Source organism: Myotis myotis, unplaced genomic scaffold (genome assembly GCF_014108235.1).
Source record: "Myotis myotis isolate mMyoMyo1 unplaced genomic scaffold, mMyoMyo1.p scaffold_m19_p_10, whole genome shotgun sequence".
Taxonomy (NCBI): Eukaryota; Metazoa; Chordata; class Mammalia; order Chiroptera; family Vespertilionidae; genus Myotis; species Myotis myotis.
This window is the reverse complement of record NW_023416314.1, coordinates 66,594,520-66,619,012: the sequence shown is the minus strand read 5'-3', so window position 1 is coordinate 66,619,012 and position 24,493 is coordinate 66,594,520. Positions and strand designations below refer to the sequence as shown.

The 24,493-nt window shown below is 47.8% G+C and overlaps 1 protein-coding gene across 47 annotated transcripts in view; it reads left to right on the top strand.

The window, feature by feature from the left end:
* Nucleotides 1–24,493, top strand: part of MADD (MAP kinase activating death domain) — a 38,271-nt gene that overhangs the window by 8,822 nt on the left and 4,956 nt on the right. For 7 of the 47 annotated variants that reach the window (XM_036325932.1, XM_036325963.1, XM_036325936.1 and 4 more), the window contains 26 exons: nucleotides 1,627–1,805; nucleotides 2,159–2,394; nucleotides 2,569–2,725; nucleotides 3,222–3,325; nucleotides 3,415–3,605; nucleotides 3,979–4,232; nucleotides 4,471–4,610; nucleotides 5,388–5,489; nucleotides 6,782–6,841; nucleotides 7,195–7,297; nucleotides 7,619–7,805; nucleotides 7,899–8,049; nucleotides 8,362–8,568; nucleotides 10,193–10,246; nucleotides 11,180–11,280; nucleotides 12,289–12,372; nucleotides 12,673–12,831; nucleotides 15,237–15,345; nucleotides 15,627–15,689; nucleotides 15,908–16,028; nucleotides 16,128–16,233; nucleotides 18,357–18,467; nucleotides 19,987–20,094; nucleotides 23,429–23,593; nucleotides 23,833–23,905; nucleotides 24,040–24,146. In XM_036325932.1, coding sequence (XP_036181825.1) covers nucleotides 1,627–1,805; nucleotides 2,159–2,394; nucleotides 2,569–2,725; nucleotides 3,222–3,325; nucleotides 3,415–3,605; nucleotides 3,979–4,232; nucleotides 4,471–4,610; nucleotides 5,388–5,489; nucleotides 6,782–6,841; nucleotides 7,195–7,297; nucleotides 7,619–7,805; nucleotides 7,899–8,049; nucleotides 8,362–8,568; nucleotides 10,193–10,246; nucleotides 11,180–11,280; nucleotides 12,289–12,372; nucleotides 12,673–12,831; nucleotides 15,237–15,345; nucleotides 15,627–15,689; nucleotides 15,908–16,028; nucleotides 16,128–16,233; nucleotides 18,357–18,467; nucleotides 19,987–20,094; nucleotides 23,429–23,593; nucleotides 23,833–23,905; nucleotides 24,040–24,146 — 3,432 coding nt within the window. The remainder of the gene's footprint in view (nucleotides 1–1,626; nucleotides 1,806–2,158; nucleotides 2,395–2,568; nucleotides 2,726–3,221; nucleotides 3,326–3,414; nucleotides 3,606–3,978; nucleotides 4,233–4,470; nucleotides 4,611–5,387; nucleotides 5,490–6,781; nucleotides 6,842–7,194; nucleotides 7,298–7,618; nucleotides 7,806–7,898; nucleotides 8,050–8,361; nucleotides 8,569–10,192; nucleotides 10,247–11,179; nucleotides 11,281–12,288; nucleotides 12,373–12,672; nucleotides 12,832–15,236; nucleotides 15,346–15,626; nucleotides 15,690–15,907; nucleotides 16,029–16,127; nucleotides 16,234–18,356; nucleotides 18,468–19,986; nucleotides 20,095–23,428; nucleotides 23,594–23,832; nucleotides 23,906–24,039; nucleotides 24,147–24,493) is intronic. The other 40 variants (XM_036325965.1, XM_036325938.1, XM_036325937.1 and 37 more) reach the window with 21 other exon arrangements.

The window sequence follows — 24,493 nt, the reverse complement described above, 5'->3', positions numbered from 1 at the left end:
AAATGTTTTCTTCTTAAATTGATCCTTAGGTTGTCCCTATAGCATCCTTTTTTCAAAAATTCCTTTCTTTGCGTAATCCCTTAACGGCCTTTCTCATTGATTGAGCTGCTTCTGCTGAACACAGGATGTGAAGGTAAACCCTGACAAAGCCCATTCCTTTGCCTGCTGTGTGTTACGCAGGCCCAGTAGATAGCTCTGTCTTAGGAATACCTGCTCTGACTTGAAGAACTCTCTCTAGTTGATGTCTGAGCTGCATAGCAGTACCTCTAGGCCAGTGGTTCTCAACCTTGTGGCCCTTTAAATACAGTTCCTCATGTTGTGACCCAACCATAAAATTATTTTCGTTGCTACTTCATAACTGTAATGTTGCTACTGTTACGAATCATAATGTAAATATCTGATATGCAGGATGGTCTTAGGTGACCCCTGTGAAAGGGTCGTTCGACCGCCAAAGGGGTCGCGACCCACAGGTTGAGAACCGCTGCTCTAGATGCTACCTGCTTGGACCTAGATGGCTCATTTGGTATCATCCCCCTCACTTGCCTCATCACTGCTGATGTAATATGATACCTTGTTACTGCAGTCTAGTCTGGTGAGGGTTGCAAATTCAGAACGTTCTTGAGCTATAGTCCTTTGCTATTTTCATTCTCGATGATTGCTCTAGTATGCCTAATACGATGGAGAGGTTGCGGATGGAACTGGACTTACCATGTCTGTGGGAGCTAAGGTCCTTGGGCTCGTTGATCCTGTATCTGCACCTCTGTGGTCTGTGGCCAGCAGCACTAGCCTCACCTGGGCTTGGTGGAAGTGCAGAATCACCTAAACCTATTGAATCAGAATCTGCATTTTAACAATATGACCAAGTGAAACCTATGCTCATTAACTTTTAAGGAGCTCTCCGATCTAAACCAGTGGTTTCAAACTGCCCTGTGGAGTCTACTAGGGGTTGATTTAGGTTGCAAGTGCCAAAACACGTGAGGCTCTGGGTTCCTTATGTCCTTCAAAGAAGCTGAAGTTTCAGTTGTTTATATTTCCACATAGATTTCCATTGAAAAAAATAAGCTTTCATGGCTAAACTAAATTTGGAAGCTCTTGCCCTGAATTTGATTGAGTTGCCTTGAGCCAGGTTGGCTTAAGCTGAAGATCTGTAGAATGCACATTATTTTCTAAAGGTTAAAATATTTTCTCTAACAGTTATTTCAAAGACTAGAGGCCCAGTGCACAAGATTTGTGCATTGGGGGTTGGTCCCTCAGCCCGCCCTTCGCTCTCTGGCAGTCTGGGACCTCTCAGGGGACATCCCCCGAGGGGTCCTTAGTGCTGCTGCGGAGGTGGGAGAGGCTCCCACCACCACTGCCACCTTCGCTGCGCTCATGGCTCACCAGCCATGAGCCCGGCTTTTGGCTGAGGGACACTCCCCCTGTGGGAACGCACTGACCACCAGGGGGCAGCTCCTGTGATGAGCGTCTGCCCTCTGGTGGTCATTGTGCATCATGGCGACCAGTCATTCCTCCGTTCGGTTGATTTGCATATTTTATTATATAGGATGAAGGCTTGTTCCTAGGAGATGGGATTAGCCAGCTGCCCAGGATTCTGTCTTCAATGAGGAATTTCTTGTTGTTCCACAGGCCCTTGCCAGCATGAGCCTCAACACCCAGCCAATCCTCAATCTGGAAAAATTCCATGAGGGCCAGGAGATCCCCCTGCTCTTTGGAAAGCCTACTAGTGACCTGCAGTCCACCCCTTCCACGGAATTCAACCCACTCATCTATGGCAATGATGTGGATTCTGTGGATGTCGCAACCAGGTACCGACCAAGCAGACTAGACAGTCACGACTCCAAAACTGGTCTCTGCTTACACAGTGACCTTGGGGCAGGATACTCCCCTCAACAAGAGTTTCTTTGTATATAAAACGTGTAATACTGGGTTATATTTGCCACCTTAGTAAAAGCAAAGAGAAGGAAGAGTTCATCCTTCTGTCAGGCATTTTAGGCCTTGAATGAAGAAGAGGATTGATGATTCTTTAAGATACTTACCCCCTTGATGTTGGAAGTCTGTTAACTGATGGCTTTGGGAGGTGATCTGAGACTTTGGATCATAGGAATCGTCACTCTGGAAGGTGTGGGACTCGGATATCTTGCCTCCTCTTTTTCCCCAGAGTGGCCATGGTCCGTTTCTTCAACTCCCCCAACGTGCTGCAGGGCTTTCAGATGCACACACGTATCCTGCGCCTCTTCCCTCGGCCTGTGGTAGCTTTTCAAGTTGGCTCCTTCCTAGCCTCGCGTCCCCAGCAGACTCCTTTTGCTGAGAAATTGGCCAGGACTCAGGCTGTGGAGTACTTTGGGGAATGGATCCTTAACCCTACCAACTATGCCTTTCAGCGAATTCACAACAGTGAGTCCCCCCACCCTCTGCGCAGCCCCACCTTCAGCCTCTGTCCTTCTGATGGCTCTTCCCTTGGCGTTTTCCCTTTCTTGGGCCTGCTCCTTCCATTCCTGTTTTGCTGTAGACTTGCTCCTACCCTTCTTTTATGTTTTGCTACGTCTATTCTTTTTCCTCTTCTGGTAGATATGTTTGATCCGGCCCTGATTGGTGACAAGCCAAAGTGGTACGCTCATCAGCTGCAACCCATCCACTACCGCGTCTATGATAGCAATTCCCAGCTGGCTGAAGCGCTGAGTGTGCCCCCAGAGCGTGACTCTGACTCTGATCCTACTGATGACAGGTGAGCAGTCCCTTATGGCAGCAACACAGTGTGCAAGGTCAGGAGGCTCCCACTGGCCCTTACGTAGCACCATGGAAAAATCTCATACAAGTTAGCAGCATTTGAAGCCTTGGGTTATATTTTGGTTGATTGGTTATGTGTTTTTTAATAGGTTTTTATTGATTTTAGAGAGAGAGGAAGTGAGAGGGAGAGAGAGATAGAAACATCGATAAGAAACATCTACATGATTGGCTGCCTCCTGCACACCCGTTGCTGGGGATTGCACCCAAAACCCAGGCATGTGCCCTGACCAGGAATCTAACCAGCAACCTCCTGATGCATGGGGTGCCGTTCCACCGCTGAGCCACACCAGCCAGGCTCGATTGTTTTATGTTAGCGTCCTTATTTCATATTGTTCCCTGGCCTTGAGTTAAGGGTGCTCCTCTTTTTATTTCTCCCAGTGCTGCTGGTTGATTCTTTCCTCTTTTGTTTTTATTGTACGCTCTTCACGCTGCAGCGGCAGTGATAGTATGGACTATGGTGACTCAAGCTCTTCCTACTCCTCCCTCGGTGACTTTGTTAGTGAAATGATGAAGTGTGACATCAATGGCGATACACCTAGTAAGTGTTTTGGAGAACTTGGCCAGCTCTGGGCAGGGTTTGGTTTCTGGGGTGGTGTGGTCTGTACCTGCACCCTTGGGTTTTGGCAGATGTGGATCCTCTGACGCATGCAGCGCTGGGGGATGCCAGTGAGGTGGAGATTGATGAGCTGCCGATCCAGAAAGAAGCCGGGGAGCCTGGCTCCCACAGAGAGAACGCTCAGGAACACCCCCCACCGCACTCCAGCTCCAGCACCACGGCCAGCAGTGGCCCCAGCACCGTCATCCACGGAGCCAGTGCTGTAAGTGAGGACTTGGGGTGGAAAAGTGAGGACTGCGGGGTGTGGGCCTCACCTCTCTTAGGAAAGCTGGAGTGAAGCTGTGGATTTAATTTGCTTCTTTCTTCACCATCTTCCTATCTTCCTGACCATAGGCCCTACAACTTAGAGCCTATAAGATATAGTTTTGATCCCAGAAGGAGATCACTGGGTTTTTGTTCAGGGATTAACTAAAATCCCTCTTGCATAGTTTGTGGGGACAGAGAACAGGGATGTTACAGAGATCTTTTCTCACACATTTCTTAGGGTAGGAATCTGACAGGCCCTGCCAAACCGAGACTATGGGAAAGCGTCACCGGGCACCAGGTGACTACTTTTCATTTGATATGGACTGTAGGAACCTGCTGACTCAACAGAGATGGATGATAAGGCAGCACTAGCCATCTCCAAGCCCCTCCCTCCCGTGCCTCCCAGCATCAGCAAATCGGTTGTGGACAGGCGCCAGACAGAAACTGGAGAGGGATCAGTGTGCCGGCGAACCTTTGACAACCCATACTTCGAGCCCCAGTATGGCCTTCCCCCTGAGGAAGATGATGATGACCAGGGGGAAAGTTACACTCCCCGATTCAGCCAACATGTCAGTGGCAATCGGTGAGAGCCCGGGGAGTCCTCCTGGATGGGTGACTGCAGGACCTCCCTGCAGTGGAGGTGGGCGAGGGTTGATCGGCCTGAGAGGTCTCAGTGCCCTCGTGGTCCTGCCGTGTCCAGAGGGTGTTGCTGCGACCTCAGCATTTAGGAATCATGGGAAGGGCATGGCGACTGCAGTGTAGCATCAGGCTCACACACCCAAGGTCACCTTGGGGCTCATAGGTGCCACTGTGCATTCAAGGGCTCAAAAGCTGCTGCGGCCCAACAGCTTGAAACTGGCAAGCGACTCAGACGCAGAGTCAGACTCCCGAGCAAGCTCTCCCACCTCCACCATCTCCAACAACAGCACCGAGAGCTTTGGGGGCATCATGTCTTTTGCCAGTAAGTGCTTTCAGCTCTCTTCTGCCTCTGTCCCATTTTCTTCCCAGTAGGGCTTGGCTACGGCAGAGGCTGGGTTGCATTAGCAAGCCCCAATTCAGGTTGTTTGGTGATACTCAGTAGGTATTTGCAGGGGAGGTCAATAAAGAACAGGGACAGGTTAATCATTGTCTTTCTGCCTGGAGGGTTCAGCCTATTTCAGGTAAGGTAGTGGTTCAACTGAAAAATAATCATTAGATTAAGAATTATACACTTACATATTTTGTGGAAATAGTCTGGTCTAATATCTTCTCTGTCTGGTGAAGGGCTTTTTCATGAACATGTTTTGAAATCTATATGAGGTTGACTTTCCTGCATAGAGATTATTTCCAGCAATGAGGGGTGGTGTCAGAGAAGGCTTGAAGACAGCTTCGGGACCAGAGAAAGCCCACATAGGGGATCATTGTGATTGTGAGTTTTTTCAGAAGCCGGGAAGGGGCAGCACCGACTTCAGACGAGAAGCACATGAACTGCCGCTTTCGTGCCCAATAGGCAGCTGATAAGAGACTTGGATATTGTCAGGGGAGGTAGTCGGAGCGAGTTGTTACTGGGTTTTGAGCAGTCTTGGCAGTGGCCCCTTTGTTTGCCCTAAGTTAGCCTTGGCCCCTTCTAATATAGAGCAGAGTCACTGGGCTGTTGGGAAAGGAGGAAGGTGGAGATGATGAACTAGTCCTCAGAATATGAAGCTTTGATTCTTTATCCCCGTAACTCATTGCTCTCACTCTCCCCACACCTTGATAGGCAGCCTATATCGGAACCACAGTACAAGCTTCAGTCTTTCGAACCTCACACTGCCCACCAAAGGTGCCCGGGAGAAGACCACGCCCTTCCCCAGTCTGAAAGGTAACTGCAGCCCTCCTTTTGCCAAGCCAGGGTTCTCTGAGAACGAGTTCAGGCCCATGAGTGCTTGTCAGGCCCTGTGTATGATGAGCCACTTGATCTGGTGGTTGCCCCTCATCTCGCTTCTCATGGCTTTCACTGCACATCGTGGCTCTTGCTGGTTTTCAGGTGGAAACTGACTTGGTAGCTAAAGAGGAGGCCCTGTTATATCCTTTAGGATAATGGCAACTGTGGGATGGCTGCTGCTTCGGGGGAAACATTGTCAGAGGTCCATCATTAACATGGGGATCATCCAGGGCCACCACTTACCTGCCACGTTCCTGCTGTGTGAACTCGGGATGAACCCCGTCCCAGAGCGATGGCCCAGCAGGGGGTTGTTGTGGAGAGCCTGGCACTGTGAAGTTATTTTATGTTTGGAGTTTGGCAGTGTTTATTGAGTAAAAAAGCCTCTTACTTTGGCTTCACGTCAACTTAGGGCCAGTTCATGGACCAGGTGGTATTGGCTGGCTTCCAGGGGCAGTTGAGACCTCACTTGGTTTTCATTAGTGATCTCCGCCAGGGTGAGGGCCCTTCGGAATTTACTCTGACTTTTGTTTGTTTCCTCTGGTTATTGTGCTGATCTTTAATCATAGTGGAAAGCACAGTGAGAAGCAGCTCCATGCATTTTTTTTTTAACTGACCTCTCTTCCAAGTGATTAAAATTGTCAGAAATCTGAGGAATGCTCTTTGGACGAGGGATGGGAACATAGGATAGATGGGCAAAAGGACATCAGAGCTGGCGGTGCAGGGAACTCCTGAGTGGACTCAGCCATGCTCGGTAGGTGAGGGATGGAAAGGTGTTTCATTTGATGCAGTTGAAGAGAACAATGGAGTTGCTTTCATTGCATGCGGTGCTTCACTTCATTTGCTGCACTTGTCACCCCCATCCTCACTCCTCCACCCCACTTCCCATGACAGCATCTGCAGGGGGGGTCCCTGCCCTCCGCGGCCCGCAGGCCCTCTGGACCCTGTGCTAGATGTTTCATGACAGCCAGCATGTGCCTGTTTAGTACCCAAAGACTCCTGTGTCATTTACCCTGCCTCTGGCTTTGAGAGGCCGTAGTCTTAGGGATGGTCTTTCCTAGAGCTTGGTTGTCTCCCGGTCACTTGGCTTCCAGCTCTGAGGTGCCTGAGAACCCAGGTTCTATGCACCAAGCTTTGGGAGAATGCTCAGTTTATCCGACTTACAGCTCCATTGAGGGTTAGGGGGTTGTGGTATTGTGGCGCACCTACTAATTGTGTATTTTGTGTCCCAGTATTTGGGCTAAATACTCTAATGGAGATTGTTACTGAAGCCGGCCCCGGGAGTGGTGAAGGTGGGTCTTGCCCGTGAGCTGTGCATGATCGTTTTTTTCCTAGCATCTCCTGTGCCTGCCTGAGGCCATCCTCCTCATGGAGCAAGCAGATCACACGCTGACCTGCCTGCCCTGTCCCCCGTGAGGCCCGTGCTTGCCCCTGGGCGTGCTGCTGGTGCATGCGGAGTGGCCCGAGTTTCCATCCCCACCTCCTCCACATTGCCATGGCTGGTTTCCGCCCCTGTGTGGCGCCCTGGTGCCATCCTCGCCCAGCCCTTCTGGGGAGTGGGTGTGGACCATGGCTACCAGGGCTGTGCCGACACTGGCTCCTGGACTACACTAGTGATGTCTCTCATTCCACCTCCCCGTTGCAGGAAACAGGAGGGCCTTGGTGGACCAGAAGTCATCTGTCATTAAACACAGCCCAACAGTGAAGCGAGAACCCCCGTCACCCCAGGGCCGATCCAGCAATTCTAGGTACTAAATGGCAGAGCGGCTTTAAGATTCTTGGACAGAGGTAGCGATTCCTGTACCAAACTTTATGGATGCTCAAGAGTGGGAGAGAAACTTGCAGCTGGGTGGATGAAGTTATTGTCAGCATCTCCCATTCTGACTCACTCCCCATGCAGCAGTAATAGCTCAAGTGCTGAGAGAGTGAGGCAGCGGTGGTGGGTACTTGGGCAAAGCAGGCTGAATGGGGAGGTGGGGGATGCAGTGGACTGGGACACTTGGCTGGTGGAAGGTGGGATGCTCTGCAAAGGAGCTGATGACCACAGAAGTGGTCTGTGGAACCCACAGCGAGAACCAGCAGTTCCTGAAGGAGGTGGTGCACAGCGTGCTGGATGGCCAGGGCGTCGGCTGGCTCAACATGAAGAAGGTGCGACGGCTGCTGGAGAGCGAGCAGCTGCGGGTCTTTGTCCTGAGCAAGCTGAACCGCACGGTGCAGTCCGAGGACGATGCCCGGCAAGATCTCATCCCCGACGTGGTCAGTGTTGGCTGGGAGCTGGAATCAACTGGGAAGAGGATGTGGACACCACAGGCAATTTTGCCAACTCTAACCCCTGGATTATTGTTGCAGGAGATCAGTCGAAAGGTGTACAAGGGAATGTTAGACCTGCTCAAGTGCACGGTGCTCAGCCTGGAGCAGTCCTATACCCATGCAGGTCTGGGCGGCATGGCCAGCATCTTTGGGCTTCTGGAGATCGCTCAGACCCACTACTACAGCAAAGGTAGGGGTTGTGCCAGCGGGGCAGCGTGCCGTCCACAGCTCTCCTGCTTGTCTCCGAAGGAAAGAAACTTGTCCCATGACAAAATTCCCAGAGTCAAGCTGTTTCCCACCAGGCTCTGGGATTTCATTTTCCAGGGCATGTTTATGTGCAGTGGGCGTCTTCCTGTCATGAAAAATAAGATGTTGTTTTTCTTTCCTTGCACTTCCTCCATTCCACGTCCTCCTGTATTCCTGCTTCCCCCGGCACCTTCCCTGCCCTGATTGGCACCCACTTTCTCCTATGACCTCTTCCTATATTCGATCTTTTCCTCAGAACCAGACAAGCGTAAGAGAAGTCCAACAGAGAGCGTGCATACACCAGTTGGCAAGGATCCTGGCCTGGCTGGTCGGGGGGACCCAAAGGCTACGGCACAGCTGAGAGTTCCCCAGCTGGGGCCTCGGGCACCAAGTGCTACAGGAAAGGGTCCTAAGGAACTAGATACCAGGAGTTTAAAGGAAGAGAATTTTGTAGCATCTGTTGGTATGTATCGCTGTGTTTGGTGTATTGGAGGGGTTCTGGTGTCTTAGATATCCCTCCCTCCTCTGAATCCATCCAGAATCCTGCCTTTCTCTTTCCCATGCTTTGCTTTCTAGAGAGGGAGGTAGGCCTGTGTCCATTTCTAATGGTAATTCTTTACACTTCTCTATCCCTTATGCTTCATTTGCAGCCACCCCCACCCACATCTTCACATGGGAGATTTTCTTAGGGGGCCCAGGGAGGCCTCCTGCAGGGAGTCTGAGCTGTGTCCTGGTCCCTGTGTTTGTTTGCTTCTGGATTTCTTCACATAGTGGAGAGGCCACATGAGCTCCTGGAAGCTGTACGGAAGTATATAGATGCATCTTGAGGCAATAGAATTATGATCATCTGGGTCTCTAAAGCCAGTTTCCCCCCAATCCAACCATCACACTGCCCTCACATTGGCTCCTCTGGGGTGTGTCCGGCAATCCCACTCTCACGGGTTCTGAACCTCAGGGTATAGGTTTCTGAGTCAGCTTTTCTTTAAAACTTTCCTCACTGGAACTTGTTTACATTCCATGTTTCTCAGTTCCCACTAAGGCAGAGCCTAGGGAGCTCTCTGGGTGTCACCTCGGTTTGACTCAAGTCACGTAGGTTCTAGGTTCTTTTTCCAGTTCTAGGTCCCCGGGCAGCGTGCTTCTAACTGAGGCCTCTTTGCCACAACCATTAGCAGTTGCCTTAGGCTTCCATAATGCTCATGAGGAACCAGTGTCCTTTTTAGGCTGTACACTTCTCCAGCAGCAATCAGCCCTTTCTCCTGCCTGAAGTGATGTTTCAGGAAAAATAATGGCCTGCCCTCAACCAGGAATGTGACTTTGGGCAAATCACTCTCCCTCTCGGGGTCTCTGTCTCCTCATCTGGGAAACGAGGGGCCTGGACCAAGTGGACTCTTAACGTTCTTCCAGGAAAACAGTCGCTCTGGTCGCTGCTCTCTTCTTTACCCCTGCTAAGAGGCTATGCCTGACATTCAGTAGTCTCTGTTACCGCTACTGGATTCCCAGGCATCTGGCTAAGAATGGGTCTCTTATCAGGACAGGCACTGATTCTGAGGGTGAGTTGGGTTTTTTGGTAGCAATAAGGAGGGATGCCCACTGCTTGCATGAGTGACCTCGGTTCAGTCCAGTGAATAAAACAGATCGGTGCTCGTGCTTCTGAAATCCCTTTGGCCGCTCGAGGTGGTCATCTGTCTCATCTGAAATCTTTAAAATGTGCCTTTGCCCAGCTCATTTGGCAGAGAGAGTGTGCTGTGGTGGAAGTTTAACCTCATCCTAAGTCACATGATCTCGAGGGCCTGCTCGGCCTCTTTAGGGTCCGTTTCCTCTGGCCAAGACCAAGGAGCTCGGGAAAAGGCCCTCCAAGCTCTAAGGCTCTGCAGGCTCTTTACTGCCACGTTAGGTTAGGGTTAGACATTTGGAGTCTTGATTCCATGAGTTTGATCCCCACAAATGAAGATCTCTTTTTATCTCTTGGTTTGTAATCTTATGCCTGAGACTGAACCAACTTGGGTGGGTGGGTTTCCATTTCGTCTGCCTGACCAGCCTCTGACTCTGTCTGTCTTTCTCTCCTGCTTACATTGCATCTGGGGTAGAATTGTGGAACAAGCACCAGGAAGTGAAAAAGCAAAAAGCTATGGAAAAACAGAGTAAGGAACAAACGCCCCCTTCCCGTTCCCAAGTCTCCCATACCTGCCAACTCCCCAGGCCCATTGGGGCAGGCTCCCTTTGTCAGCCCCACCCCAAATTTACTCTAGGGGGGTATTTGGAGGGACAGCAGGCAGGTGGTATGTGACTCAGGTGTGTGGCTCGTAGGGTGCGTCCCCCGCCCCTCCCCGCAGCACTCAGACTGAAATTGAGGCGTCTACTGAGTAAAGCCCCTTAGAACGTGGTTCTCTATTGCTTCCGAGTCGTCGGTGGGGAGAACGCTTGCCTATTTCATGCCCCTCATTGGCTGATACCTCCCTCACCCATTAGAAGGCCTGTGGGCACAGTTGGCAGAGATGGTTGCTGTCCCTCCGTGTGAGTCTGTAGCTTCCCAGCTCTCTCTGGTGGCTTGCCGAGGCACGCTTTCTTGCTTTCTGTCATTCTGTCCCTCTGCCATATCATTGTGGGTGGGTGGGGAAAGGGAAGCGGATTTTATCTAAAATGTGGTAGTTGTAGGGTGGGGGTGAGCAGTGTCCATGGAAGTAGCTGGGGTTTCTTGATCTCATTGGGCCCATCCTTTTCTCGCCCCTTTGGCCACGTTGGTTTGGGAAGCACTGAGTGACCTGGAGGCCCCGGTGGAGCTGCACCTGGGTGCAGTGGAGTGTGATTTAGACGTTTGTTTGTGGAGCTTTTCTGTTTTGGGGTGATGTACTCAGAATGGTCTCAGGTTGAGAAGGTGGCTGCAGAACCCCTTGAGACCAAGTCTTGTTTTTCCTACTTGGGTTGTAAGGCATCTGGAGACTATTCTGTCAGTGGGGCCCAAGGGGCCAGTCCCTGGAAAGGTGATGGGGTCCAGGCTGCGCTGCTGCCCCACTCCCTTCCCGGCCTGCCCCTAGCCTTTGTGTACTGAGTAACAGACGTCTTCCCCTACTCAGGGCCTGAAGTACTCAAGCCTGCCTTTGACCTTGGCGAGACGGAAGAGAAAAAGTCCCAGATCAGCGCAGATAGTGGTGTGAGCCTAACATCTGGTTCCCAGGTGTGTGACCCGTATTGATAATGACGTAATGATGTGCTATCTCAAAATACTTCTTTAAGCCGAAACCGGTTTGGCTCAGTGGATAGAGCGTTGGCCTGCGGACTGAAAGGTCCCAGGTTCGATGCCGGTCAAGGGCATGTGCCTGGGTTGCGGGCACATCCCCAGTGGGAGATGTGCGGGAGGCAGCTGATCGATGTTTCTCTCCCATCGATGTTTCTAACTCTCTATCTCTCTCCCTTCCTCTCTGTAAAAAATCAATAAAATATATTTAAAAAAAAAATACTTCTTTAAGTTAAAACAAAAACCAAAGACAAGAAACCTTGAAACAACATAAATAGTCAATAATAGGGGAATGATGACATAAGTATAATATATCCATGTAATATAATATTAGTATCCATTAAATATATTTTAATTCTCACCCAAGGATATGTTTATTGACTTTAGAGAGAGAGAGGAAGAGGGAGGGGGAGAGAGAGAGAGAGAGAGAGAGAGAGAGATATCGATGTGAGAGAGAAACATTGATCAGCTGCCTCCCATACGCACCCTGACCAGGAATCGAACCCACAACCCTTTGGTGCATGGGATGACACTCCAACCAACCGAACTGCCCAGCCAGAGCTCTGTTAACTGTATTTTAAAAAATTTAGTGACATGGGAAAATGTTGACAAAGGTTTATACAGTATGATTCCCATTTTACTTTTACAATGTATATAGAAAAGACTAAAAGGAAGTAAACTAAAGACTTGACAGTGATTAATGTAAGGGGTCAGTTCTTGGCTTATTTTTGTTTCCTTATTCCTTCATGTATTTTCTGTAGTGAGCATGTACTACTTTAGTGTTTATTATTGTTCTTATTATGTAAGTCATATATATTTTATATTAAGAAAAAGGATAGTAGAAGGGTGGGGATGGGGAGAAGGAAGAAGATACAGTATTTCTTAGGGAAACTGGGAGTAGGTTGGACACCTCCCCTCGTGTGTCTGAGGCCCTGTGTCTTGTTTCAGAGGACAGACCCAGACTCTGTCATCGGTGTGAGCCCAGCTGTGCTGATCCGAAGCTCCAGTCAGGATTCTGAAGTTAGCACCGTGGTAGGGGAACACCACACTGGCATCTTGGTGGGTGGGGGTGGGCTCCGGTGGAGGCTGCGGTTAGTCTCAGGTCAGCTTGGTTCTCATGGTGGAGATGCCTACCTGTCATAGGTCTGTACACGGGATCAGGCCCGGAGGTTTCACGTAGGGCTTCTCCTCCTCGGGTCAAGAAGGTACTTGCAGAGGCGCTGGCTCACCTTTGAAAGGGGGTACTTCTTGATGGCAGCAGAGAGCTCTCAGTTTGGCATTTCTGGGACCCTCCCCTGGGGAATAGCCCTCACTACCTTGTTTCCTTTCCAGGTGAGTAATAGTTCTGGAGAGACCCTTGGAGCCGACAGTGACTTGAGCAGCAATGCAGGCGATGGACCAGGTGGCGAGGGAAGCACCCGCTTGACAAGCTCTCGGGGCACTTTGTCCGATAGTGAAATTGAGACCAACTCTGCCACCAGCGCCATCTTTGTAAGCTTTGTTTACTAACAAAAGGAGACTGTTTTTACATGGGGGGAGGGGAGTTGTAGAAAAGAATGAAAAGTTAGGAGGCAATCAGAAGTAAAAGAGGAAGTAAGGAATGGTTAGCCTCATCTATTTGACTTTAAAGAAAATGTCTCTTAAGGCTTTAACAGTCATTCGACTCCATGATCTGGGGCTTTTAGAACCCTCTCCTGCATCATTGATGAGTTAGATAAGGGCCTGGAGTCCTATCTAGCAATAAACCCTATGTTTAAAATAGCAAAGTGATACCTTTGTGGCAACGTCTGTTATAGCTCTTATCTAGTATCAGTCAGCTTATTTCATGGACTAGTCTAGTTTTATTCTGGTCACTGCTCTATTTACATAGCACCTTAAAATGGCATTTCTTTTAATATATTCCTAATAGTTACTTGAATTTTTTTCATTAATAACATCTATTAAGTGATTTACTCAATGCCAAATTCTGTACTGGAAAAAAAAACAGATAAATAAGGCATGATGTTCACTCTCAAGAAATTTGCAATTCAGTGTATTGCTGTGACTAATCTCTCTTGACAGGTAAGGGGCGGAAAGCCTTAGGGAAAGAAGAACTTGCCCTAATCACACAATAAGCCATGATCAGTTGGAATTAAATTATTTTAGTCCTTGTCTTTAGAAACACTGCTTTTCTTTTTTAAAAATATGTTTTTATTGATTTGAGAGAGAGAGAGAGAGACATCGATGATCGATCGATCAGCTGCCTCCTGCCTACCCCCTGCTGGGGATTAAGCCCACAATCTGGGCATGTGCCCTGACCAGGAATCAAACCAGTGACCTCCTTGTGCATGGGTCGACACTCCACCACTGAGCCACACCGGCCAGGCTAGATACACTGCTTTTCAGTGTGTACTGCTACTTCGGGCAGCGGATGTTAGGCACTCTGATCCACTCACCACTTTCTCTACAAGAGCTCAGAGGGCCTTGTCTTTGTCTGTGAGGAGAATGGAAATGATCGTTCCCACCCTCATGGCTCCGGCACAAGTGTTTCTAATAGAGCAAGTGACTTCCCGGAGTGCACATAAGGAATAGGACCTAGAGCAGGGGTGGGCAAACTTTTTGACTCGAGGGCCACAATGGGTTCTTAAACTGGACCGGAGGGCCGGAACAAAAGCATAGATGGAGTGTTTGTGTGAACTAATATAAATTCAAAGTAAACATCATTACATAAAAGGGTACGGTCTTTTTTTTTTTTAGTTTTATTCATTTCAAACGGGCCGGATCCGGCCCGCGGGCTGTAGTTTGCCCACGGCTGACCTAGAGTCAGCAGGGCCATTCAGGTTAGTGGACCTTAACTCTCCCTGAGTCTAAACAGACCATTTTAAGAAGAGCGTTTTAAATCTGTGTAATGCACCTCCATTCTGGAGGTTAAGCTGGGTGTTATGGAGGGCAGTCTTGCAAGAAGCCGTTCAGCTGTGTGCTATCTTTCCTGGCACTTTCCTGGGACAAATTCTTCTTGTTCTGTGCTGGTTGGCAAGGACTCTTCATACAGTTGAATACCTGAGAGCAGTTACCTAAATTTCTTGGCTCAAAAATGGCTGTCTTAGCAGGAAATAAATTAATAGTAAGTTGGTATGGTCCATTGAACAAGGAATTATGCTGTGAACCAGGAGGCTGGCATTTAGACACACTAATTAGATTTGCCTAATAACTGTGATCAGTTGCATCTCTGCTTATGCTGTTGTATGCTTTGTGAAATGGGCATGAAACCTACCTCTTACCCAGTTGAAAGTCTTTTTTGAATGAATATAAAATCTAATATTGCAGAAATGGCAGATAAAAGTTCGTGGTATATCTAAGGGGCAGATATTTCTCAGATGGTAGAAAAGAGAAAATTAACATTTATCGAATAGCAACCATTGCCAGGCACTGTTAATGTATTTTCTGATTTAATTCCTATAATAGTTCCATCAGGTAAGTATTATCACCTTCCTTTTTTCAGGTGGAAAATGAGACTCAGAGAAGCTAAATTTCATGCCTAAGGTCACACAGCCAGTAAGAGGCAGAGCTGTGAACCTTGCTCAGGCTGACTTCAAACCAAGTGTTCTTTCTACTGCATCATGCTGCTATAGGGGATCTGCATGTTTTGTTTCTGTGTTTAGAGCAGAGTCTTATAGAGACTTAAGAGTAAAGATAAGTCAGAGTGAAAACTTGATTGCATGTTTAGGGGGCAGTAACAGAAAGCAGCATTATCAGATCAACTTCTGGTCCAATCCCGGGTAGCAGAAGGAGGGCTCTGGGAGGATATGTTGTCGATGATGGTGATTGGTGGGTGAGTCTCTAAATGAGCTGCTTGGTTTACTTTGCCCCTGTTCATTGGTGCCTTAGGTGGCTGACCTGCTACCTCTTCTCTGCAGGGTAAAGCCCACAGCTTGAAGCCGAGCGTAAGGGAGAAGCTGGCGGGCAGCCCGGTTCGCTCTTACGAAGACGTAAGCCAGCGAGTCTATCTCTACGAGGGACTCATAGGTGAGAAACAGACCGGAAGGTCGCTGGCACTGGAAGGAAGCTGGACTCAGCCGGGGGGAGGGTGGCACTGAACAAGTAGCAGCTCGGCTCTTTGCTGATCTCAATGCTAATGTTAGAGCATTTTTACGTCTGAAGCAGGTGACTTACTGGGTCTGGAAGAAGCGGTGGGTGAAACTTTCTAGAAGAGACTGGATCTTGGTATTAATCAATAGCCTCTGTGTTTCTGTCTTCCTTTCTTTCCTTTCTTGCTACCATGGTCCTTCCTGCTTGCAAACTGGCAGGAAGGGACAAAGGATCGATGTGGGACCAGTTAGAGGATGCTGCTATGGAGACCTTTTCTATGAGTAACCACCTTTCTTTGTGTGCTGTGTTCATCCCTCCTGCTCGGGGGATTGGGCCTCACTCGGGGGCAGTGGGGCTCTAGGTCTGGGGTGGAGAGGCTCAGGTTTCCTTTGCTTTGGAACTTGTAATGACTCCCGTTTACTGGAGTTTACTCTACTTTGGTTGCCAACTATATTCTTTAAATGTTGTATAAGCCCCTAAAGACCTCTATCCTACGCAGGTAAAGAGCGTTCTACGTTATGGGACCAAATGCAGTTCTGGGAAGATGCATTCTTAGATGCTGTGATGTTGGAGAGAGAAGGGATGGGTATGGACCAGGGTCCCCAGGAGATGATAGACAGGTATGAGGCTTAGGAAATCCTTGGGAAAATTCAGCCTTTTCGTAGTTGGTTCTGTGGTCTCCCACCTGAGGGCTGACTTGTCCCTGGTCTCCTGCTTAGGTACCTGTCACTGGGAGAGCATGACCGGAAACGCCTTGAGGATGATGAAGATCGTTTGCTGGCCACGCTTTTGCACAACCTGATCTCCTATATGCTGCTGATGAAGGTAGCGTCGATTTTGCTTATGCCTGGCTGCTGCTGAAGGACAAGGCTCATGCCCATCATGTGAATTCTGGGGCAGCTGGGGAGCTGACAGAACATCTCACTAGGGCTCTCTTTCTGATTGAAAGTCTCAGGCCTCTCTGCAGCTCACACGAGCTTCATTTATCTGAAGCTGGCAGGCTGTTGTCCTAAGAAAGATTGCAAAGGTGATTGATGATTCCAACCCATTTGTTTCCTTTGAATTTTAAATGGGGTTCCTTTGCTAAATAGTTTTAGGATTCCAGTAGAGCTTCCCACAGAATACAATGAATTACAAAAAATTTTTAAGTAGTTGGTTCTAAAAAGTTTAAAAAGGATTCTCAGGATTCACTTTTTAGCACTAGCCCTTTATCATAGAATTTTCCATAGATATAAAAAGGGTTACTTATTTTAAAAGTAATGGTAGGTTCTAGTTTGACATGGTTGTACAGTGGGGTCTTGACTTACGAGTTTAATTCGTTCCGTGACGGAGCTCGTAACTCAAATGACTCGGATGTCAAATCTTAAAGTGAACGAGTGAGACACATGATACTGGTCTGATGTTGTGGCGTTCACTGTGACATTCGCTGTGCCAACTAGCGGTCGGGTATCTGAAGCTGGCTCGTAACCCGAATTTTAGCTCGCAACTCAAAGTAAAAAATCGGCCGAGAGATGGCTCGTATCTTGAAAAACTCGTTAGTCGGGACACTTATAAGTCAAGGCCCCACTGTACTTGGTGTTTATAGCTGTGGGGAAAGTATGTTACCAAATAGAAGAGTTAAGGGACTTAGTGAGTAGAAGAGAGTTGTTTTGACAATGAGCCCCTGGGTTTCTCCTCCCCCTGTTCTCCCAGCCTCTCTAAATGTGCAGGGATTGGTTGATCAAATATAGAGAATGCCTTCCAGGTAGGCCCTCTTAGTTTGTTTCATTTTCTGTTGTAAGTCTCACTCTACTCTGTTGAACTGTAAGGGTTCCAGTTACCTCTGGTTGGGAAAGGGTGCTGACCCTAAGGCAGTGGTCGGCAAACCTCGGCTCGCAAGCCACATGCGGCTCTTTGGCCCCTTGAGTGTGGCTCTTCCACAAAATACCACATGCGGATGCGTGTACAGTGTGATTGAAACTTTGTGGCCCATGCGCAGAAGTCGGTTTTTGGCCTGGGCGAGTCTATTTTGAAGAAGTAAGTGGGGGGTGTCGGTCGGTCAGGCGATGGGAGACGCAGCGCAGGCAGGCCATGGGATACGCAGCGCGGGGGAGGTACGTGCGATTCATGCATGAGTTGAGTGAGCCAGCCAGCCATCAGTCTCATTGTGCAGTGGTTAGTGCTAGTCGCATCCGCAAATCGCGCGTGGGTGACAAAAGTAAAGTTTATTAAGTTAATTTTAGGGAACGTTGTGGAGTGAAAGAAGATGTAGTTTCGAGGATTGAGAAAGGTATGTTGAGATGGTTTGGACATATAGAGAGGATGAACGAAAGGAGATAGACGAAACAAGTATACAAGACAAGTGTGGATGGGAGAGTTGGAAGGGGTCGACCTCAGCGAACATACCTCAATCAGATTGAGGACGTTTTTAGCAAAGGCCAGCTTAGGAGTACCCTAATTAAGTTAATAACAATGTACATACCTATATAGTTTAAGTTTAAAAAATTTGGCTCTCAAAAGAAATTTCAATCGTTGTACTCTTGATATTTGGCTCTGTTGACTAATGAGTTTGCCAACCACTGCACTAAGGTGTCTTGGCTATGAGTGAGTACACAGTGTTGCTACTCTAAGTCACTGTTTGTGAATTATACTCTAAGGAACCCCGGGGGGCTTTTAGAGCCCCATCAGGGATGGTACACTATTGGTTGGGGACAGGGAAGAAGTGTCTCCTTAAGCCCCAGTCACTTAAACCAGAACTGCTCTGAAAGCCACTTCTCTACCAAAGCCACCAAGAGACAGACCGGGTTTTTCTGGCAGAACACACAGTGGAATGTTTTCTCTCCTATTCAGTGATACGGTCTGTTAGAGATACACTTCTCGCAGACAACAGGAAACTTACCTAGGCATTCCCCCTACCTAAGCTGAGAGCAGAGCAGATCCCTTAGAAAGATCCTCTTTTGGCTTCCCAGGTACAGAAGAATGACATCCGGAAGAAGGTGAGGCGCCTGATGGGAAAGTCCCATATTGGGCTTGTGTACAGCCAGCAAATCAATGAAGTACTTGATCAGCTGGCCAACCTGGTAAGCACCTCGGGGCTGTTCCTTAGGCTCCCTTCCACGGCACTTGCCAGCCTCCCAGGCTTGGGCCTCGTGGCCTCATGCAGAGGCTTCCCACTGGCCATTTCTAGGCTTGCATATGTTCAAAGTCCCCAATTTTGAAAATAGAATTACTCTACGTGAAGCCTTAGCCTTTCTGTTCTATGATAGGATTCTCTGTACTAAATGGCTAGTGCAGCCATTTAACACGTGGTCCGTGGACCCCTGAGGGTCCACCAGGTGAAAACTATTTTCATAAGAATACTAAAATGTTATTTGCCTTTTTTACTGGTTGGCATTTGCACTGATGGTGGGTAAAACCACTATGCCTTAACACAATGAAGGCAGTGGCACCAAACTATGCCAGTGGCCACTGTAGTCCTCACTTCCATGCATTGCATTCTCAGTTAAAACAAAAGAATGTCCTTGATGAAAGCAGTTAAAATTAATTTTATGTATCTGATCCTTGATTATATGTCTTTGTAATATTCTGTGTGACAAAATGAGACATTTGCATAAAATATTTCTACTGTAAGCCAAAATATGATCGTTTCAAGGAAAAGCAGTTGTGACCGTTTGAGTTGCAAGGTGAACTGGCAGCATTGTTCATGGGACATCATTTTACTCGGAAGAATGGCTAACAAACTATGGTTATTCAGTGTTGGGTCTGGCACTTAAACGTGAAGCTTCCGGATATTTAAACACTTTTCAATTGTGATTGATGATGATGTTAATAAGTGTGGATATTTGATATTATGAAATATGTCAACATTCAGAAGAACTGCATAACTTGATGAACCAGTATTTTACAAATGACTAATGTGTGATGTTACAAACTCAAGTATAGGTAAAAGAGCAGAGCAGATCCCTTATTAAGATCCTCAAAATGTGAGGCAGAAAAATGGATTTTTAACAAAGTACAGACTGTTCACTGATGTGTTTTCAATTCCACATTGCAACCAAGTTTTTTAGAAATTGCTACTTCTCAAGTTTTGGTACAGTATCAAAGAAGGATGTGCATATTTATCTGGGAAGGCTATCAAAATACTCCTCCCCTTTCCAAATATATATCTGTGAGGCCAGGTTTTCTCTGTATGTCTTCATCTAAGCAATATATCACAACAGATTGAATGCAGAAGCAGATATGAGGATCCAGCTATTTTTTTATTAAACCAAACTTTAAAGAGATTTGCAAAAAATGAAAGCAGTGCCATCCTTCTAATTTTTGTTTTGGGAAATATAATTGTTTTGCCAAAAATACGTTATTTATATTACTATGCTTCAACTTATTATTCATAAGCTTTTGGGGGTTGTCAGTGATTTTTAAGGGGTATAGGAGTGCTGAGACCAAACAACTTGAGAACACTTCCCTGGTGGCCAATGGCCAGCAGATAGCACGCTGCTAAGAAAGCTGATATGGATTTAATTGCTGAATGGGGGATTCTTGGCACTCTGTGAGAGAGATGTATGTATGGACGTCCCTAAAAGATCTCTCTTTCCTCAGAATGGCCGTGATCTCTCTGTCCGGTCCAGTGGTAGCCGGCACATGAAGAAGCAGACTTTTGTGGTACATGCAGGGACAGACACAAATGGAGATATCTTTTTTATGGAGGTAGGTGCTGGCTCATGCTAGAGGCCCAAAGGAACATTTGAATGTCACAAGGAACTCCTACAACTGATGACAGGATATTTTACCATTTATCTCATTCACCTTCATGATCCATTTAGCATTAAATTGTCAGGCTCTTATGCAAATAATATAATAGTTATTCCCCATCATTTCTTTCACATATTTATATTTATATTTATATAATAGATGGTATAGTCACATTATCCATAAGTCAGAACAACATAAAATAATACATACATTGGGAAGCCTTGCTCTCATTCTTATCTATATCCACCTCCCCCTTGCTCTTATAAGTAACCACTTTTATTGGTTCCCTTTGTATCTTCCACTTTTTTTACACAAACACAATAAAATCTGAACATAAATTCTTATTTTTCTCCTTTCTTAGCACATTGTATCTATCCCTGATCTGTACCTTTTTTCATTAAACATATCCTGGAGACCTTCAACATCAGTTTTTAAAAAAAAGAGCTTTTTCATTCTTTCCATAGCTGCATAGTATTTCACTGTGTGGCTGTACCGTAGTTCATTTAACCAGTTGGTATATGTGTACCCTTGGTTTTCTTCCAGATTTTTGCTGTTGCTAATAACCTACTATGAATGATGCTGTGCCTGCTTCATTTCATACATGTGTAGGTTTATCTAAGAATTTCCAGAACCTTTTGATGTACTAGACAACGCTCCAACCAACAGAGCCACACCAGCCAGGCTCCACCTATTTTTTTTTAAACAATGCTTCATTGAATATCCTTGAATATGTATCTCTGCACACTCACATAACAATTTCTATAGGATAGCCCTGGCCGGTGGCTCAGTGGATTGGGCATCATCCCATGCACTGAAAGGTTGCTGGTTCAATTCCTGGTCAGGGCACGTGCCTGGGTTGTGTGCTTGATCCCCGATAGGGGGCATATAGGAGGCAGCCAACCCATGTTATGCTCTCACATATATGTTTCTCTCTTCTTCCTTTCTCACTTAAAATCAAACTATTCTTTAAAAAAGTTTAAAAAAAGATAATTCCTATAAGATCGATTCTTAGTGTGAAATTTCTGAATCAAGGTTATATACATTTAAAATTTTGATAGATTCTGCCAAGTTGCCATTCCTAAAACTATGCCAGTTTGCACCTACACCAGCGGCATAGGCGAGTATGACATATTATTACCATCATCTCCCTAGGCTAGAAATTAGGTGTTCTCCTAAATACTTGCCCCTCTCCTTTACAAGATGTTCTTCAAGGATTATGGAGAATGGAACAGTATTGTCCATTTTCCACATGGAAAAAAACTGAGTTAGACTGGGGTAGAACCCAGGTTTCTGACTCTTACTCAGCTACTTTGGACCTTTTCTTCATAAGGCTTTTAGGAGCCCAGTAAACTCTTAGGTAATCAATTAAATCTGGTAGTCTTGTATGCTCCTTATTTACTCACCTCATGTTTATGGAGCACGCATTATATCGTAGGCACTCTGCTGGACTTGGGCTTTCAGCAGTGAATAAGGGAGACGTGGTTTCTGCTGCCCTTGCAGAGTTGACAAGCCCTTTCGGACGTCAGATAATGAAATAAGCTGTGTCATAAAGTGCGATGAGCATTATGAGAGAAGATGTTCAAGGCAGGTGTTATGGGAATGCATAGCAGAGGGCCTAGGAGTCATGGAGGACCCCTCAGAAATGACCTTTGAGCTTAGATCTGAAGAGCAGGGGTTAATGGTTGGAGTGGGGGAGTGTTCCAGGGACATTTGAGGTCGAATGGAACGGGACTCAGTGGTGTAGAGAGAGGGAAAGGAAGGAGCCTTGCATGACTCCTGCACATCTGGCGTGGGCACTTGGTGGATGGTGATGCCATTACTCATACAGGGGACTTAGAAGGAGGATCTGCCCAGGTGGAGATGTTGAGTGGAGATTGGAGATGAATTTGAGGTGCTCCCTGTGAGACATCCAGATAGAGGGAGGTCAGGAACTCAGGAAGATAGGTCTCATATGGAGAAAGATTTGAGAGCCATCCACATGATCATCATAATTATTATATTGCTTCTATCATAATTGTTGTTATAGCAGCTAACACTAGGGTACTTTCTATGGGACTGGCTTTGTTCTAAGCAGTTGATGCAAAGTTATTTAATCTTCACAATAACTCCATGAAGTTATTACTATTACTCTCCTCATCTCACATGAGAGGAAAAGTAGATGCAGGCTTATTTGCTGAAGGAGGCATAGCTGCAGAAGGGGACAGTGGAACCTCACCCAGGCAGTCTGCGCTTAGCTCTGCTCTTAGCCACTGTGCTGTGATGTCTCCCATAATACCTTTGCCCCATGGAGACTGTTGAGCAAGAAGAGGATGTGAAGAAAGACTTTGCTTTTTAATTTTTATCATCCTGTATGTATAATTTTTTTGCAATAAGTATTATCCATGTGTCACTTGTGAGTTAATTTTTGTAAAGACTTATGCAGAGCCCTGGCCGGTGTGGCTCAGTTGGTTGAGTGTCGTCCCATGTACCGAAAGATTACAGGTCAGGGCACATGCCCAGGTTATGCGCTTGATCCCCGGTAGAGGGCATGCAGGAGGCAGCCAATGTTTCACTCTCACATCCGTGTTTCTCTCTTTCCCTCTTCCTTCCTCTGTCTCTCTAAAAAAAAAAAAAATCAATAAAAAGTTTTGTGTTTTTTTAAGATTTATGCACAACTAGGGCCAAGCCAAGATTAGAAATGTGTTGATTCCATTTTTTCTCCTTGATTAAGCCTGCCGTGATCCCCTGCCTTTGTGCTTATCAACAGAGGCACTCCTCAGGTTATAAGGTGGAGGCATGAGCTGTCCGCTGAGTACTTTAAATCCAGAACGTGTAAGAGGTAATGAACATTGATGGGAGTGAAAAGTGAGCCTGGCTGGCGTGGCTCAGTGGTTGAGTGTCGACCTATGAACCAGGAGGTCACGGTTCAATTCCTGGTCAGGGCACATGCCCGGGTTGCGGACTCGATCCCCAGTCGGGGGTGCAAGAGGCAGATGATCAGTGATTCTCTCATCATTGATGTTTCTATCTCTCTCTCCCTCTCCCTTCCTCTCTCAAAAAAAAAAAAAAATTACACGTTTTTAAAAAGAAAAGTGCTTACAGATTCCTTTTCTTTCAATAAACTTTCCAACGTACAAAGTGTCCAGCAGTTCAGGGTTTGTGTCTCCATCTAAAGAAGACAATGAGCATAAGTCAGAGACCCTGAGCCTGGGGATGCCCCCAGAACCAGTTGTCCCAACAGTGTCGTGTGGCCTGGGATGCGCGGGCCCCGCCGGGCCAGGAGCGCTGACCCCGCTCTGGGCCCCTCCAGGTGTGTGATGACTGCGTGGTGCTGCGCAGCAACATTGGGACGGTGTACGAGCGCTGGTGGTACGAGAAGCTCATCAACATGACATACTGCCCCAAGACCAAGGTGCTGTGCTTGTGGCGCAGAAACGGCTCGGAGACCCAGCTCAACAAGTTCTACACAAAGAAGGTGCCCATGGGCTCTGTGGGTTGGGGGTGGGCGTTGAGGGCAAAGTGTTGAGTTTCTTGTATGGGAGTTAAAATTCCAAACTCCACGGCTAGAGCCCCACTTTTGCCTCTGGCTGCTGTGTGGGATTCGTGAAGCTGTCCTGAGGTCCGGGCAGCGGCCCAGGCCTCAGCAGCCCCTGCGGAGTCGAGGGCGGGAGCCCTGGAAGGCTTGAGTGACATGGCTCTCTCCCGGTGCCGCAGTGTCGGGAGCTGTACTACTGCGTGAAGGACAGCATGGAGCGTGCCGCCGCCCGGCAGCAGAGCATCAAACCTGGTGAGGAGAGAGCTCCCTGAGCGCGTGCCCCGTGCATGTTCATCAGCCTTCGCTCGTGTCAGAGGCCTGGCAAGGAAGTCAGGCTAGGGACTCCCTGTCCCCCAGCGGGCTGACCACCTGCTCCCTCACCGCAGGGCCTGAACTAGGTGGCGAGTTCCCCGTGCAGGACATGAAGACTGGTGAGGGTGGCTTGCTGCAGGTCACCCTAGAAGGGATCAATCTCAAGTTCATGCACAACCAGGTAGGTGCAAGTGGCAGCCCAAGGCTTCCTGGCCCTTGTTCCATCTGCATTAGGATCAGTGTCAGGGTCCCCAGGGCTTTCCCAGTGAGCGTGAGAGAGGGCCTCAGGGGCTAGTGGGAGAGCTGGAGCAGCTGGACCGGGGACAGATCAGAGAGGAGGGCATGAGACGCTGACAGCCCCTTGGAGGTGCAGCAGGGCGGTTCTGTGGGAGACCCGGGAAGAGAGGGCGCCTCGTCGTCAGACTCACGAGACAGCACAGTGTGAGTGGGAGCGTCTCACTTGGCCCTTTGCAGCGTCTGCCTTCCCTGTGCCCAGGGTACGCTTCTGCTTGGTGGTTTTGCTTTGAG